This window comes from Ovis canadensis, chromosome 2 (genome assembly GCF_042477335.2).
Source record: "Ovis canadensis isolate MfBH-ARS-UI-01 breed Bighorn chromosome 2, ARS-UI_OviCan_v2, whole genome shotgun sequence".
NCBI lineage: Eukaryota > Metazoa > Chordata > Mammalia > Artiodactyla > Bovidae > Ovis > Ovis canadensis.
The window spans coordinates 148,883,740-148,901,821 of NC_091246.1; the positions used below are offsets into that span (position 1 = coordinate 148,883,740).

Below are 18,082 nucleotides of genomic sequence, written 5' to 3' on the forward strand. Positions count from 1 at the left end.
TCTATGCACTTTTTATGATGATATCACAATGTCATTTAGGGACAGGGGCCCTGAATGAATCAGAGAAAAAGGCACAAAGTACTATAGACACAGATGATTGCTCCTCCAATAAGCACATGTGAAACTCTTACCTCCTACAAATGGATATGATGATACAGTTTTCTTTGTATTCATGACCTATGGTCCATCAAAGATGAAAGTGGAAACACGGAGTCAAAGTTACATGTAGAGCAATGCTTCTCAAACTCTCTGTTGTGAAGATGAGGTGGCTAGTCTATAAAATACAGTAAAATTAATTTTCAGAAAATTGAAAAAACAGACCCACAAAATACACTCTTCTGTTTTACTATTAGATGCGACAGATGTAAAATTAGTTTGTCAGACTGGCTTACACATGTCTAAATACTTACTCTCAGTGTCGTGTTGGAGATCAGGAAATAGTTGGAGATCAGCACTGGTTGGACCAGGTTCAAAGCTCTCATTTAGGGCACTTCTACCCATACCAGCCAGGAAGTGCTAGTTTCAAACAATAACTCAGTAAATATTTGGGAATGATTGCTTGCATTTAGAAAACCCTGAAAATAGAGGGAAAAAGAGTTGAGAAATCTGTGAATACCTGAAGACTAAACGTAGAGAATAAACGCTTGTCAAAGATTCTTAACTAGAAAGTAAACATAAGGTTAATGCTTGCTATGTAGTAATGCTGGCTTCCATCTATGCATCTTAGAAGGGGGGTAGAATTTTTGAAAAAATGGGTGAATGTAAATTTAAAAGATTTGTAGTTCCCTTCCCAAGACATGTTCTTCATAAAGAAATAGGCTATTTTTCATAGAGAAATAGGCTTCGTTTCATCACCCCCAGCCTATTTGAATTTATATAAAGGTCCTAAGACACAACGAGTAAGAATCCTTGAAACAGGGTTGCACGTTGCTGCTTTGTTTGTTGTTGTTTTGTCTACATACTGTTAATTGTGCTAAAATATGGCTAAATTTTGGAATGCCAATTCCATTCACATCCATGCATCCTGGATTCTACAGGGTCTTTGAGCTTTTCCTCTATGCTAATAAAGCACTACATGAAATAGGCAGTCAGTTGGAACTGGAATTCAATGTGTCAGCTAACTCAGAAATCCAAATACAGAATTTAGTACTCCTAGTCAACAGATACTCTCCAGGGAACTTGGCCTCCAGAAATCAATCATTGGTTTACATCTATCTAACCCAAGAGTGGGTTTAATGGTGGCTGTTTTTATTGCCTATTATAAATAGAGTGATTTTTTAATAAGCAGAAATGGTAAAAGAATATTTCAAAAAGTATTAGTTTTATTGAATGATTTTGCATTCTACAGCATTCATTTTCAAGATAATCAAAATGAGAAAGCGGAAATCACTATAAAAGAACTGCAGTGTCTTAAGGATCTGTAGAATGAAATGTGAACCCTTTTGAGACTTTCATTTAACTTAGATATTTAAAATACTAAGAAAGTAAATAAATTATTTTGGCTAACTATCTTAGAGACAATAAAACTGCAGTATCAAGTCAAAGGTAAGTGATATCACTGGATATTGTTCCTAGATATGAGAGCCTGGAGCAGTTTGTCCTTATGGCACACATCAAAAAGTTGTAACGTTGGAATAATTCATGTTGACAAATAACAGAAGGTGGGTAATAGAGTTTAAATGGTTGATACTTTTATACTTCTGTGTTGTGTTCCTATCTTACAGACTTTTATAGTATTGAATAAAGGGAAGGCCATCTTCCGGTTCAGTGCCACCTCTGCCCTGTACATTTTAACTCCCTTCAATCCTCTTAGGAAAATAGCTATTAAGATTTTGGTACATTCATATCCTTTTCAAGTGATCAATATTAGCTATTTGTACATAATCTATAAGTGCTTTGTAGCTAAATGTAAGGTTAAGTTGGGGAATGTCATATTCTGTGGTTTTATTACTTTCATTTTATATTTTCTTTTGTCATATAAGTCTTTTCTTAAAATTTATTACATTAATGTTACTGAAATTTACAGTCTTTACTACTATAGATACACACTATATATATATATTTCAGTCTATTAAGTATCAAAGTCTAATATTATATATCTCTTTCTAAAGTTACTCATCCTACAAATCTAGTGTAAAACAGACTTATTTTTACAATATTGTATACAGTTTGTGACTTTCTGGAATTTGCATGGAATCCTGATATAGTAGCAAGAAAACCAAACCTATATCCAGAGCCAAGTATAACCATATCTATAATATAAAGCATTTTAGTGTACCTTAGAGTTAACCTTTAAGCATAATTTCCATTGGAGAAGATCAGGGGGCTTTGGCCAATAAGTAGCTAGTTTTTGAACTTTCCTAATGAAATCTGTGAAGGAAGTATTGGATCACTGGCTGAATTTCAAATGGAAGTCATTGAATTATGACTCTGCTGTGCAAAACTGATTGCTTAGTAAAGACTCTGGAAGTTAATAAAAGATGCAGGGATTGCATTTCCAAAAGGTCTTCAGGGATTTAGCTTTGTGATTTTCACTGGTGTTAAAAAAAAAAAAAAGGACTCTGAAACTAAATTCATCTGTTCCTATTCATTGGTCAAAAGCCTTCACTTCTGATTGTGTCTCATTTGACTGCTTTGGCAATAATAATTTACTGGTATAATTATCATCTACTTATACTACCTGATTTTTAGAAAAAAAAAAAAAGACTCAAAAACTTAAAAATCCATTCTATTTTTAAACTGATAACAAGAGATTCCTTACGGCATAAGTATGGTATTAGTGAATTTCAAAGATTTGAAACATAACTTTTACATGTTCCGAGCTGTTACTTTTATGGAGGTTTACTTATCCTAGTTTGTGTTCCTAGTGCCATCGTGTGGTCATTTGATGAAAACTTTCTTTTTCACTTAGGGAAAATTTTTGCTTTGGCTGTAGACTGTTGTTGAATGTTAGTTATGAATGCAAGAAATCTGTGTTTTACTCCTTGGCCAAGTTATCTAATTTCTCTAAAGTTTTATCTGTATTTCTCTGATTTCTAAAATAAAGGAATTAAATAGTTATTTTTCAAGGTCCCTTTCAGCTCCATAATTCTATTAGGTCCTGGTCATTTGTTTCAGCTAACATTAAGATCATATCTACTAACCAGACCTATTCTGATAATTCACACATATTATCCCATTTAATCTGTACTTCAAACTGATGAGTTCCACATCTGATTAGGTCCACTGAGTAAAATTCAGTGGAGACACTAGAAAATTCATTGGCACAGAGAGGTTGAGTGACTTACTGAGTCATTTTTATGTTGCTAAGATCACCTTTATGTTGAATTTTGCTTATATTCATATCATGCTAAGTCATGACTTTGAAATATTCACTTTCAATCTTATCCAATGCTGCTATATGTTTACAAACATTTGAAAAAGAGCGACCTGACATTTAACACCGTGCTATAATATATTCACTGATATTGTATCACATGTGTTTAAGAAATTACAATTCTGCAAGGATGTGCCTTCCTCAGCAATTCACTATTTTAATCAACTAAATTAGTTCATATCAGTGCTCTCTGCTCAAAAGCTATGCAACTCCAGAATGCCCACAGTTTTCCCAATAAGGTCTTCTGGGAATAAATAGATTGATTTAATAATAGTAGCAAAAGCCACACTTTATACTTTTATAAGCTTTCTCATACATTATCTCGTTCAATCTATACAACTACCTTGTGAGAGTAGTGTTGTTATCTAAATTTAAGGATGAGAAAAGTGAAATTTAAAGAGATTAGATGATTTGCCCACAGTATATTTGTCACTGATTCCTGGCCAAACTGCAGGTTGAGCTTTTCAACGTTAGTTTTACGTAATATAATACATGGGTTTGGGTTTTCTTCTGTGTGTTCCTTAACAATAACCTACATTATTCAGCATGCTAATTATGTGCACTATTTTGACAAACTGTGTGTTTATGACAATGAGTAACCCTCCTGACTGGACAAAGAATGTAGAGTAAGTTCAATTTATAAGCCAACTATGTGAGTATGTATATGTGTGTGTGTGTGTGTGTGTGTATTGGTGCATAGACATAGAGATGTATATCTATGTCTATATATATGTATTTAGGATTTAACATCTCTCCATGTGTACTTGGTGGTGACCAGAAGCCCATCATTCTTGCACATTCATCACTCTCCCTTTAGGATATACAGTGGCCAGAGCAAATATGGTGAAAGTTATCACAGAAAGGAACCAATGTGTTAGACCTTGGTTCCAGTTAACTTCCAGATTAATTCAGTGAGTCTTCCACAGGCCCTAAACACATACTATCAAGCCTCGCCAAGTTTACGCTTCCATCAGGCACATCCACTCTGTGCCAGGCCTATATTGGTTTCAAATGTGGTCACCAAAATATCTGCTGGGAAAAAAATCCCCAAATTTGGGATTTTCAAACTTGAATATTTGATAAACTGAGGGCTCTGCTAATTGAGCCTCCCTAGTCACTCAGACGGTAAAGAATCTGCTTGCAATACAGGAGACCAGGTTTTAACCCCTGGGTTGGAAAGATCCCCTGGATAAGGAAAAGACAACACACTCCTGTATTCTTGCCTGGAGAATTCCATGGACAGAGGAACCTGGAGGGTTATAGTCTATAGGGACACAAAGAGTTGGAAACAACTGAGCAACTAACACCCCCTCCACACACACGCATACTGAAATGAAAGAGCAGCATTTTCAGAAACCAAGTGCATTGCTAACTGTTCTAATGGACTGTTCTGGGATACTTTGAGGACAGTGAGGCCAGATTTGTGGTGAGTGCTGCTGGGGCTGTTCTCATGGCCGGCGCGGTAACCACTATTGCTCTGTAGCTTCTGACCCTTAAAACAACAACCATGGGGGTATTCTAAGGGCCTTTTCCCTTCCTGGACACTTCCAGGTTGGAGCCAATAAAAAGATAAAGTTTCTGAAGAAGTGAAAGTCACTCAAAGGCTGAAATGAAGTGAAGTGAAAGTTGTTCAGTCGTGTTCAACTCTTTGCAACCCTGTGGACTATACAGGCCATCAAATTCTCCAGACCAGAATACTGGAGTGGGTACCCTTTCCCTTCTCCAGGGGATCTTCCCAAGCCAGGGTTCAAACCCAGGTCTCCCGCGTTGCAGGTGGATTGTTTCCCAGCTGAGCCACTAGGGAAGCCCAGGGATTCTGAAGGAAATTTTAAAAAAATTATATACAAAGGATTGCTTAAGCATTAACACTAACGTGTGAGGCCCACCCGTCTCAAGTCACCCTTGTTACTGTGATTTCATTCTCCAACTTCTGAGATGAAGATTAAAACATCTAAGCTTCTAGCTGGAAATCTATAAATTTCTTCTCATTTAAACTGAGTAAGTGATTTAAATTTTGGAAACATCTAAATTTCTAATCTGTCTCAATATTTTATTCTAAATTAGATTTTCACGTCTGATGACCCTAGAATTATCCATTTGGCATGAACAAAATTCTTTTCCCAATAAGTTAACTTACCTTATCTTGAAAAAGGAGGAAAACTTAAGACTTACTAATTTGTCAATGTTCCCTCATTCATAAAACATGATTAAAATTAAGCATTTTTACTTTCTAAAGGAAAATAATTTTATGCTTCCATAATATTGTTGATCAGCTACTCCATCATGTGAATGTACTGGCTAATTCTCAGGAGGCTTTATTCATTTGTGTCAATACTAAGACATTTCAGATACACTTTATACAGTATGTATTTCTCACTCTGCTCTTAGGGCAATTTAAAACAACTCTGTGTGTGTTAAGGAGTTGAATTTAAATTTCAGACTATGTTTTATTTCCATGAAAATAATTTTAACCTGCATGGATTCCTTTTTAAATGTTTGTTATTAACATAATGAAAGAGTGTTAAGAAATTGATATGCCATGAAATAAAGTGATTAGTTTATTCATTCTTTTTGGATACTTGTCTCCAGGTACACCTTCACAGGAATATATACTTTTGAATCACTTATAAAAATTATTGCAAGGGGCTTCTGTTTAGAAGATTTTACTTTCCTTCGAGACCCATGGAACTGGCTTGACTTCACTGTCATTACATTTGCGTAAGTGTTTTTTTTTTTTTTGGAAGCTTCAAAAAAGGGCATATTTGGCTTCTATGAGTGTTCACGCTTTTAAAGAATAAGCTTGCTTTAACTGTAGAATATATCTGTGTGATTTATACATTTAAGCTCTGGATTTTAATTTAGTGTAACAGAGGTCAAAGAGGCATTTCACTTTGGCATAAAGGCTTTGCAGTAATTGAAATTATAATGTTCACACATAACAAATATCTGTCAGCAAATTTTATACATGCTGCTGTTTCAACAGTACACACACACATTCACACATGCACACACACTAATATGGAAGCAAAAGTGTATTTATAATACATCTGTGAAAATGTTTTTTAAAAATTACAACCAAAAAAACCTCTGCTGGCCCTGCAAATTTCCACTGACCTTACCCACATCATGCACTCTCCCCAGTTTCTTAGGTAGAATAATAGAAAATAAACATCAAAACATTTTGATATAGCAAACTAATAGAAAAACATAAGGTTCTTAATATATATTTGCTATTAAATGGTTATGTCATCAACAAATGCACAATTAAGCCTTACAAACAAGCATACTCTCTGACTTCCTATTTCTCACTTGATCCTTTCCTTTCTTCCTCTCCTCCTTTCCTCTTCTAATTTTCCTCATCATTTTCTTTATATAAACCTTTTTATCCTTATTTCCCAACCAGATAAATTCAGTAACACACACAACACAACTTCTGTAGTCTGCTTTTTTTTTTTTTTTTTTGGTTTAGTGATAAACTTCCCCGAGAAAGAAGAAACCCAGAAAAGTAACAGAAGGCTACTTCTGCACTAGGTGAAATTAGAATGTGGAGAAAGATGGACCAATGTGGTTCATTCTCATTCTTCAGCAGCTGGTTTACTTGGCCTCTTACAGGCATAAGGATGTGGGAAGATGGGCAGAGGAGAAATAGAGCTGATATTCTCAAGGCTCCAAATGCTGCCTGTCTCATCTAAATTCTATTTCTATTCAAGATGAGCTGATTCTTCACCGTCCCCTCTGGCCATGACTCAAAAGGAAGCATTTTTGAGGGGCTATTGTTTCTTGAGGCTAAAATAACAGGAATGGCAAGAGTGATCGTTGGGCCCCTATAAAATACTGTTCTTAATTTGCCTAGCTTTCACTTAAGAGTTACACCAAGAAATCCTGATCACATACAGATAGGCAATAAGTCAGTCTGCCTGAATTTCTCTTGGATGATTTCACGTATTTTTTAAAAACTAAAGGTTTAAAACTATTAGTTCATTTCAATCACTTAGTCATGTCCAACCCTTTGTGACCCCATGGACTACAGCATGCCAGGCCTCCCTATCCATCACCAACTCCTGGAACTTGCTCATACTCAGCGTCCATGGAGTTGGTAATGCCATCCAACCATCTTATCCTCTGTCATCCCCTTCTGCTCCTGCCTTCAGTCTCTCCCAGCATCAGGGTCTTTTCCAGTGAGTCAATTCTTTGCATCAAGTGGCCAAAGTATTAGAGTTTTCAGTTTCAGCATCAGTCCTTCCAATAAATATTCAGGACTGATTTCCTTTAGAATTGACTGGGACTGGTTTGATCTCCTTGCAGTCCAAGGGACTCTCAAAAATCTTCTTCAACACCACAGTTCAAAAGCATTGATTCTTTGGTGCTCAGCTTTCTTTATGATCCAACTCTCACATCCACGCATGACTACTGGAAAAACCATAGCTTTGACTAGATGGACCTTTGTTGGCAAAGTAATGTCTCTGCTTTTTAATATGCTGTCTAGGTTGGTCATAGCTTTTCTTCCAAGGAGCAAGCATCTTTTAATTTCATGGCTGCAGTCACCATTTGCAGTGATTTTGGAGCCCTCTAAAATAAAATCTCTCACTGTTTCCATAGTTTCCCCATCTATTTCCCATGAAGTGATGGGACTGGATGCCATGATCTTTGTTTTTTGAATGTTGAGTTTTAAGTCAACTTCTTCACTGTCCTCTTTGACTTTAATCAAGAGGCTCTTTAGTTGTTCTTCTCTTTCTGCCTAAAATTATAGCCAAGAATTATTGTCTTTTTACTTAATTCTCCTAAATTACCCGTATCAACTGTAGCTGCTTTCTGCAATGACAAAAGGATTGTGTACTTAAGAAATTTACATCCACTTCATGGCCTTAAATGATGTAAGTAAAGAAAACCATAGTGATGGACCCTAACTTCTAAATTGTTACTGACAAAATTATCATTCAAAATCACAAAGAAGGGCTTTATAAAAGACCCAAGCAAATAGTATAAATGCTGCTTAATTCTTGAATAACTCTAATTTAATTCTACAGGTATGTAACAGAATTTGTAAGCCTAGGCAATTTTTCAGCTGTTCACACTTTCAGAGTCTTGAGAGCTTTGAAAACTATTTCTGTAATTCCAGGTAAGAAGTGGTCAGTGCAAAGCATAAGGCTTCTTGTACCTATGGCTCTTTCTTTGTATCCTGTTATTGTGTTTGTGTGTGAACTCCCTATTACAGATATGTGACAGAGTTTGTGGACCTGGGCAATGTCTCCGCATTGAGAACATTCAGAGTTCTCCGAGCACTGAAAACCATTTCAGTCATTCCAGGTGAGGTTTAAACACTGAGGCTCAGCTGTCATGATTTTTCAACAACGGTCTCTTTTCTTAACACTCAGCACTACAGAAAATTGGGGATCATAATCATTTAAATCATAATAATAAAAAATGAGTGTTACTCAGAAAATAATTCCTATTATTTGAACATAAATGTTTATGTTTTCATATTTTTCATCAGTCTTGAAGTTCAATACTTTCTTGCATGAGACACTGTATTATACGGTCTATGTGATTTGCACTTAAATAAGTCCTGGATTTTTTACTCCATGTCAGTTTTACTAAAGATTTGTTCCCTATCAAATGTACTAGTCTGTAATTTCTTGTTCATTTTAGGCATTGATGACAATGTCTGTACAATGTGAATCTTAATATTGTTTAAAAAGACAAGGAAATAAGATAGTAAAGAGTAGCATGGGTCTGCCAGAGGATTTATTAGCTTTTGAGCCGTGCTGTGAGGCTTGGGGGATCTTAGTTACCCGACAAGGCTTTGAACTTGGACCATGATAGGAAAAGTAGCAAATCCTAACCACTAAACTGCCAGAAAACTCCCCAAGCCTTTATTATCTTAAAGTGCAATTATACTCCAAACCACCGCTAGTTTTATAGCAAAATCTTTCCTACTTATAAATAGGAATTTGAAAATATTTTTATTCTGGTAATTTGTCATAAAACAACTTATCCTACTGAAAGTACGGGGCAAGTTTCATTAGCAAACCAGAGAAATACAAGATATTTTTCTTCATATAGGCCTTGTGAAGACCATGAACTTCCAGCTATTTTATCCAAATGTAATGGCATATGGATTTTCATTTCATTGTTCAGATCATTATGTGTCCAGAGTTTATTTTAGTTAGCACTTCAACCTTCCATGTAGTGTTGCTTTCCCTTTACCATTGATTGCAGTCATTTTCAAACTTATTTATGGAATCTATGTTTTCAAGAAAATTGTGTGAAGCTTTTCATACTTCAGACATTCTAAGTCTTCATAGTAATAATCTTCCTTCTTTCAGGTCTGAAAACCATTGTGGGGGCACTGATCCAGTCTGTGAAAAAGCTCTCAGATGTCATGATCCTAACTGTGTTCTGTCTGAGTGTGTTTGCCCTGATTGGGCTGCAGCTCTTTATGGGCAACCTGCGGAATAAATGTGTACAATGGCCTCCCACCAATGCTTCCCTGGAGGAACACACTGTAGAGAAGAACATAACTAAGAATTACAATGGCACACTTGTAAACGAAACTCAAAATGAGTTTGACTGGAAGTCGTATATTCAAGATTCAAGTAAGAATTACTATTATGTAGGTTTATTTTTTTCATTGTTGATCTTCTTTCCATATAGGAATGGAAAATTTTTTTAATGATTTCATAACAGGCTGTGATATCTTTATCACTTTATAATGGTTTGCACATAAATTTAATTATTTTAATGATAAATATTCTAATTATAACTCTTAAATGCCACTTTCTGTCACATCATCTGATGAGAGACTGAAAAATTCAGCAAGAAAGAAATTTTCATAAGATATTGGTTTCTGTACATTCTTCTCATCAAGGTATGAAGGAATACATTGTCTCATTTGAGGCAATCAAATAAAATATTTGAAGGCCCTTTGTTAACTCCAAAGTATTATGCAAATATAACTTATTAAATACCAATTTCAGAATGCATTTTATGTACCAGAAACTGCACAGGATTCCAGGAAAATAATGGTGATGGCACATGGTTCCAGGATACTTATAGTTTAATAGGTAACTTTTATTGTTATTTTATAGAAATCAAGTGAAGACCTAAAGATAAATACTGTTCTTACAATTATAGAATAAGAATTTTAAGTAGTATTCCATCAAAAAGAAGGAAATGAGAATCAGTAGGAGAGAGAAGTTTAAGATGTCAAAAATCTGTGAAGGTATGGGAATAAGTTTATCTTTATTTCAAGAGTTTAGACAAAATACTAGAATGTTTAAATATTCTAGTATAGAAGGATGAAAAAATAAATGGCCTAGTCTCCTTTCCCTTTTGAAAGGGACAATAAAAATAAGCAAATTTTTTTATTGTATAATTTTAGTGTCTGCCAGTAGCAACATTTCAAAAGCAGAGGAAAATACCATGATTCATGGGAAAAGAGACCATCCTTTTAAAGAAAAATATTAAATATATAAAACTTAGACTCTAGAGGTACTTAAATATAGCTACATCTTTATTATTTTAAGGGGAGGAGTAATACTTAGGGAAAAAAATCAAAGAAGAAAGAAAGCCTTAGTATGTTTATGTGAAACAAGTAGAATTAGTCTTAAAGGTTAACTTACTGGTGATTTGATAATTCTTAAAGTAATTATATCTTAATTATATCTACTACTGTGGGCAAGAATCCCTTAGAAGAAATGGAGGAGCCACCATCATCAACAAAAGAGTCCGAAATGTAGTACTTGGATGCAATCTCAAAAATGACAGAATGCTCTCTGTTTCAGGCAAACCATTCAATATCATGATAATCAAGTCTATGTCCTGAGTGTAATGTTGAAGAAGCTGAAGCTGACTGGTTCTATGAAGACCTACAAAACCTTCTAGAACTAACAACAAAAAAGATATTCTTTTCATTATAGGGGACTAGAATGCAGAAGTAGGAAGTCAAGAAACACCTAGAGTAACAGGCAAATTTGGGCGTGGAGTACAGAATGAATCAGGGCAAAGTCTAGTAGAGTTTTGCCAAGAGAATGCACTGGTCATAGCAAATACTCTCTTCCAACAACACAAGAGAAGACTCTACATATGGACATCACCAAATAGTCAACACGGAAATCAGATTGATTATATTCTTTGCAGCCAAAGATGGAGAAGCTCTATACAATCAGCAAAAATAAGACCAGGAGCTGGCTGTGGCTCAGATCATGAACTCCTTATTGCCAAATTCAGACTTATATTGAAAAAAGTAGGGAAAATCACTAGACCATTCAGGTATGAGCTAAATCAAATCCCTTATAATTATACAGTGGAAGTGAGAAATAGATTCAATGGATTAGATCTGATAGAGTGTCTGATAGGATGGAGGTTCATGACATTGTACAGGAGACAGTGATCAAGACCATCCCCAAGAAAAAGAAATGCAAAAAGGCAAAATGGTTGTCTGAGGAGGCCTTAAAAATAGCTATGAAAAGAAGAGAAGCAAAAGGCAAAGGATAAAAGGAAAGATATACCATTTGAATGCAGAGTTCCAAAGAATAGCAAGAAGAGATGAGAAAGCCTTCCTCAGTGATCAATACAAAGACATAGAGGAAAACAATAGAATGGGAACGACTAGAGATCTCTTCAAGAAAATTAGAGATACCAAGGGAACATTTCATGCAAAGATGGGCACAATAAAAGACAGAAATGGTATGGACCTAACAGAAGCAGAAGATATTAAGAAGAGGTGGCAAGAATACACAGAACTATATAAAAAAGATCTTGATGACCCAGATAATCAGGATGGTATGATCACTTACCTAGAGCCAGACATCCTGGAGTCCTAAGTCAAGTGAGCCTTAGGAAGCATCACTAAGAACAAAGCTAGTAGAGGTGATGGAATTCCAGTTGAGCTATTTCAAATCCTGAAAGATGATGCTGTGAAAGTGCTGCACTCAATATGCCAGCAAATTTGGAAAACTCAGCAGTGGCCACAGGACTGGAATAGGTCAGTTTTCATTCCAATCTCAAAGAAAAGCAATGCCAAAGAATGCTCAAACTACCACACAATTGCACTCATCTCACACGCTAGCAAATTAATGCTGAAACTTCTCCAAGCCAGGCTTCAACAGTACGTGAACCATGAACTTCCAGATGTTCAACCTGGATTTAGAAAAGGCAGAGGAACCTGAGATCAAATGACAACATCTGCTGGATGATAGAAAAAGCAAGAGAGTTCCAGAAAAACATCTACTTCTGCTTTATTGACTATGCCAAAGCCTCTGACTGTGTGGATCACAACAAATTTCCTGTGGAAAATTCCTAAAGAAGTGTGAATACCCAAACACCTGACTTGCCTCCTGAGAAATCTGTATGCAAGTCAGGAAGCAACAGTTAGAACTGGACATGGAACAACAGAATGGTTCCAAATTGGGAACAAAGGTCTGTCTAGTCAAAGCTAGAATTTTTTCTAGTCAAAGCTACTGGTTTTCCTAGCGGTCCTGTATAGATGTGAGAGTTGGACTATAACGAAAGTTGAGCACCTAAAAATTGATACTTTTGAACTGTGGTATTGGAGAAGACTCTCGAGAGTCCCTCGGACTGCAAGGAGATCCCACTAGTCCATCCTAAAGGAAATCAGTCCTGAATTCAAGGACTGATGCTGAAGCTGAAACTCTTAATACTTTGGCCTCCTGATGTGAAGAACTGACTCATTGGAAAAGACCCTGATGCTGGGAAAAATTGAAGGCAGAAGGAGAAGGGGTTGACAGAGGAAGAGATCATTGGATGGCATGACTGACTTAGTGCACATGAGTTTGAGTAAATTCTGGAAGTTGGCATAGGGCAGTGAGGCCTGGCGTGCTGCAGCATGGGGTCACAAAGAGTTGGACATGGCTGAGCGACTGAACTGAACTGAAAGTAAAGATAGCATAATAAAAAAACTAATGGATCTCTTATAGTTGTAGATCTGGAATATACCTTGGTTGATACAGATGGAAGATCCATAATCTTCCATGATATTATTGACATGCCAACAAATAATTTGCATATAATTATAAATTGTCACATTAAGACAAATGATGAGAAAAATACATGTAGGAGGAACACATGAAACATCTCTTATTCATTTCACATGATGCCCATCAGTTCACTGATGTCACAACTCCCTGAAGTCTGTTTTTCTTTTTAATCAAGAAACTGGTTATGAGGATGTCACTTATGATTTATTCACTTAAAGGAAAATTTATTGAACTCCATTCTTCTTACGTTGAAAATAAAAGAAGTTAAGAATATCTCAAGCTATTTTCAGCCCTAAAAATCTATCTTATCATTTTCTCTAATAATATTCCATTTGTTGAAAAAAGAGTCTTTTAAACTAATGCACATATAGATAAAATGGTTTGTTTTTGAAAGTGATAGAAAATATAATTTATTAAAATCAAAGATAAACATTATGATTGAGTTATATTTTCTTCAGATTAAACTTCTAGATCACTGAGTTTAATGGACAAAGCTTCCCTTTAAAATACCTAGTATCAAGAATTTGTCCAGAAAATGTCATATTCCTTTCACATTGTTTAATTTTAATTACAAGTTAAGAAATTATACCTTCAGTTTCTTATATTCAGAGATGACACGGAGAATTAGAATATTTTTATTATGTATCTTTGTATCTCTTACAAAACTATATAAAATAAATTTCTCAGAAAATTTAACATCTAGAAAATATTTTTTCTTATAAAATCCTAACTTGTTCTTTTTACAAAATGACTCTTCAATTTCACATGTTTCACTTTTTGTCATCCCTTTCCTTATTCATTCAGTAAACTTTACTGAAAGGCTGAAATGAAGTGAAGTGAAAGTTGTTCAGTTGTGTTCAACTCTTTGCAACCCCAAGGACTATATAGTCCATCGAATTCTCCAGGCCAGATTACTGGAGTGGGTAGCCTTTCCCTTCTCCAGGGGATCTTTCCAATCCAGGGACTGAACCCAGGTCTCCCGCATTGCAGGTGGATTCTTTACCAGCTGAGGCACAAGGGAAGCCCTATTGAAAGGCTATTTGCTATTGCTAAGTTGCTTCAGTCGTGTCTGACTCTGTGTGGCTCTATAGATGGCAACCCACCAGGCTCCCCCATCCCTGGGATTCTCCAGGCAAGAACACTGGAGTGGGTTGCCATTTCCTTCTCCAATGCATGAAAGCGAAAGGTGAAAGTGAAGTCACTCAGTCATGTCCGACTTAGCGACCCCATGGACTGTAGCCTACCAGGCTCCTCCATCCATGGGATTTTCCAGGCAAGAGTACTGGAGTGGGGTGCTGATTGAAAGGCTTCTCCAATTGAAAGGCTACTAGGTCCCAAATACTGTGTATTCCCAAATAATATGGAAATAACCGATGGCTCATTTTTCAAGGAGGAGTAGTATTTGTAAACAAACAATTACAACATAAGACACTGAATGTAATAATGAGGAGTATACATGTTCCAGATAGCATAGTGAGAGTCCTTAATTTTGCCTATCTTCATTGGAAGAAAGTAGAAGATATCAAGGAATAGTTCACTGAAGAGTTGTCATTTCAACAGGATATTAAAAAAGTCTAAGGAATTTGCCCAGAGACAGAAAACTTAGACTTAATAAAATATTCACCTATAGTAATTATTTTAGCTTTAGTATTTAAGATTATTTTAAAATTTCAATTATTTTAGTAATTGACATGGTTTATGCATCTTTTATTATGTTGCCTATGACATATTTTATAAATTGGTATAAATTATAATTTATTAGCCGTTTTCAAGGTGTTAAAAAATATAGAATACTGTTCAGAAAAGCTAAAATCCCTTTCTTTTGAAGTATGTGGCAGTCTTGAGAAAGCAAAGAAATCCCTATCATTCTTACCTATTTTTAGAGAATGAAATTTTTATTTTTCATGAGGAGGGTAGAAAAACACCGATACTTTTAAAAATGTTATGTTAGTTCCTGTGATTATTGCTTGTTTTACATTCACAAAGAACAAATGTTTTCTACTCTTATGTAAGTATCCAATCCCCTTGATATAATAGCTAATATTTAGAGGGAGTGATAGTTCTGCCTTTGAATATATTATGTATTTAAAATTACAAACTTAAAAAGTAGAATCGGATCTTAATCGTATTTTGCAGTGTCATGCAAATGTTCATGTGACTTTTTCTTCCTAAACAGGATATCACTATTTTCTGGAGGGTTTTTCAGATGCACTATTATGTGGAAATAGCTCAGATGCAGGGTAAGCCAATAATTTGTATGTGTGTATACATATTTTCTCTTTTTTTGTACACACTGACAGATAATAGCCAGCTAATTTTATTTATAGTAATTTGTGATAATAAAGATTTTTTTTATTTATAAGGTGAGGGATTATTTTAATGTTAGGCAAGCTTTCATGTTTTGTAAAACAAGAAGGAACACCTTAGCTTTAATGCTATTTCCTTTAGATGAGTATTCGTGAGCTATGAGTCAAATCTGGAGCATCCATGCTAAGAAAATGAATTAAACACGTTAACACACTGATTATGGACAGAAAATAGTTTTGTAAAATATTACTAGGCATGCTACGCAATATTTTAATGATGATATCAGGTGATTAGTAAAATTATATTAAGTCAAAAGTTGGGAAATGTGTTACTTATTTATCATACTTTCATCCCTTGAAATAGCAAATCTTTCTAGCTCAAATATTAAAAGTATAGCATGCTACCAGAATGAAAACTCAGCAGAACTTCTTATAATACTCTTTTTTGCCACATTTACAGCCAATGTCCAGAAGGATACATGTGTGTGAAAGCTGGTAGAAATCCCAATTATGGCTACACAAGCTTTGATACTTTCAGTTGGGCTTTTTTGTCACTGTTTCGACTGATGACTCAGGACTTCTGGGAAAATCTTTACCAGCTGGTGAGAACCTGAGGCGACATGTATTGTGTTTAGTTGGAAGTATATAAGAAAACCAACTTAGTTACGAAATCCAAACCACACCATAATATAATGGAAAGAGCAGAACTTGAAATCAGAAGACTTGACTTTCTTTATCTTATTGATTATAACACATATTAAGCATAGCAGTGTGTTATAAACACAATTCTGTCTAATTCCCCTTGACCTCAAAACGTATTCCCCACCCTTCCCATACACAGATGCTCCTAAATAGAAAAGCACAGCTTCCTCTCAATTCCATTTACCCCCTCAGGTATTATCCTTCAGGTGGCAGGTGATGAAAATGAATAAACAGATGTAGAAGAATAAGTGTGGTCTCTTCCCGACTTTACTCAAAGTTTCAACTCTTTAATGGAGATCCCCATGGTATTTTATTTGACTCTGCTTTATTCCTGGTAAATCCAGGAATTCCCTCCTACAGATTAGAAGGCTAAATGCATGAGTTAGGGGAGAAGGGAGAGGATGAGGTTAAAGAAACAGATAGTCAACAAGGTAGGAGGGGATGTGACCACCATAATTATTTATATCAGAGTCCTACAAGACACAAAGTAAGCTGACAATTGAAGCCACCAGTTAGTGAAATATTGTACAAATAATAATTCTGGTATTCTTATTTTCAGACGCTGCGTGCTGCTGGGAAAACATACATGATATTTTTTGTGCTGGTCATTTTCTTGGGCTCCTTCTATCTAATAAATTTGATCCTGGCTGTGGTGGCCATGGCCTATGAGGAACAGAATCAGGCAACGCTGGAAGAGGCTGAGCAGAAAGAGGCTGAATTTCAGCAGATGCTCGAACAGCTTAAAAAGCAACAGGAGGCAGCTCAGGTAAATCCACCAAATCAAGTATGTCCTGTCTCAGGGTATGAACTTTTTTTTATTGTTTTGGTTGTTACAACAACACTGGAGAGAAAGTGAGAAACAGACGATTGTTTGTACTTAGGAGAAACGGGTGGTATAGGGGGTTAGTCAATATTTCTACATTATTCTGATCATCTGTAAATCATTTAGTTTCGCTGTTCCAAGATGTTTATAATATTGACCACAATAGAAATCTTTCATGCTATTTTAATCATCTTAAAAATTTTAGAATTCAAGGAAAAATGTGATTTTGAGGTCTTCTCAGGTGAGAAACTTTTACTGAATGAGTATACTGGCATTAGAAGAATGCTAAGAAATTATCTTTTCTTAGGAAAAAATGGTTATTGTGTAAAAAGATGTTCATGTGGTTCTTAGAAGATAGTCTTTACCCAAAAATATGTTGTCTTTTATGTGGTTGCTTGTCTTTCTAAATAAAGAAGTGATCAAATAATGTAATGCCCTCTGATAGAGCAGTAGGCATATAAAAGTCACCAATTTTATGGAGATCAGGGAACTTAAGAATTACTTCATCTTATAGTATGAGAAAATGCCCTTCCTATCACTTCCATCTTTCTTCACTCCTGTTTAGCATCAAAACTAACTGTCTTTACTATAAAAGAAAGTTGATTGGGGAATATTAATTTATTTGCAAGCCTATATCGAGGGCACTCTTGGAAACAATGAAAATCATCAAAAAGTTCCAACAAGCTGTGACAAAGAGCTTTGTTTTCATCCTATGACCATGTAGCCAGCAAAAACCAGTGCTGACTTGAAGAAACTGGGGATGATCTTTGGAGAACCGAATGTGTTGTTTTGCTTAGCAAAAACTATTGACCCTCTGGTCTCTAGTCTTTTGGATAGAGTATTGTAGAGGTGAGACAGGATATCACCTTCTATAAAT

General features: G+C 35.5%; 1 protein-coding gene across 1 annotated transcript in view; it reads left to right on the plus strand.

Moving 5' to 3' along the window:
- The window catches only part of SCN1A (sodium voltage-gated channel alpha subunit 1), a 146,505-nt gene that overhangs the window by 62,777 nt on the left and 65,646 nt on the right, over nt 1-18,082 (plus strand). The window contains exons 3-10 of the mRNA XM_069574302.1: nt 1,725-1,843; nt 3,913-4,002; nt 5,966-6,094; nt 8,592-8,683; nt 9,703-9,972; nt 15,551-15,614; nt 16,141-16,282; nt 16,942-17,148. Coding sequence (XP_069430403.1) covers nt 1,725-1,843; nt 3,913-4,002; nt 5,966-6,094; nt 8,592-8,683; nt 9,703-9,972; nt 15,551-15,614; nt 16,141-16,282; nt 16,942-17,148 — 1,113 coding nt within the window. The remainder of the gene's footprint in view (nt 1-1,724; nt 1,844-3,912; nt 4,003-5,965; nt 6,095-8,591; nt 8,684-9,702; nt 9,973-15,550; nt 15,615-16,140; nt 16,283-16,941; nt 17,149-18,082) is intronic.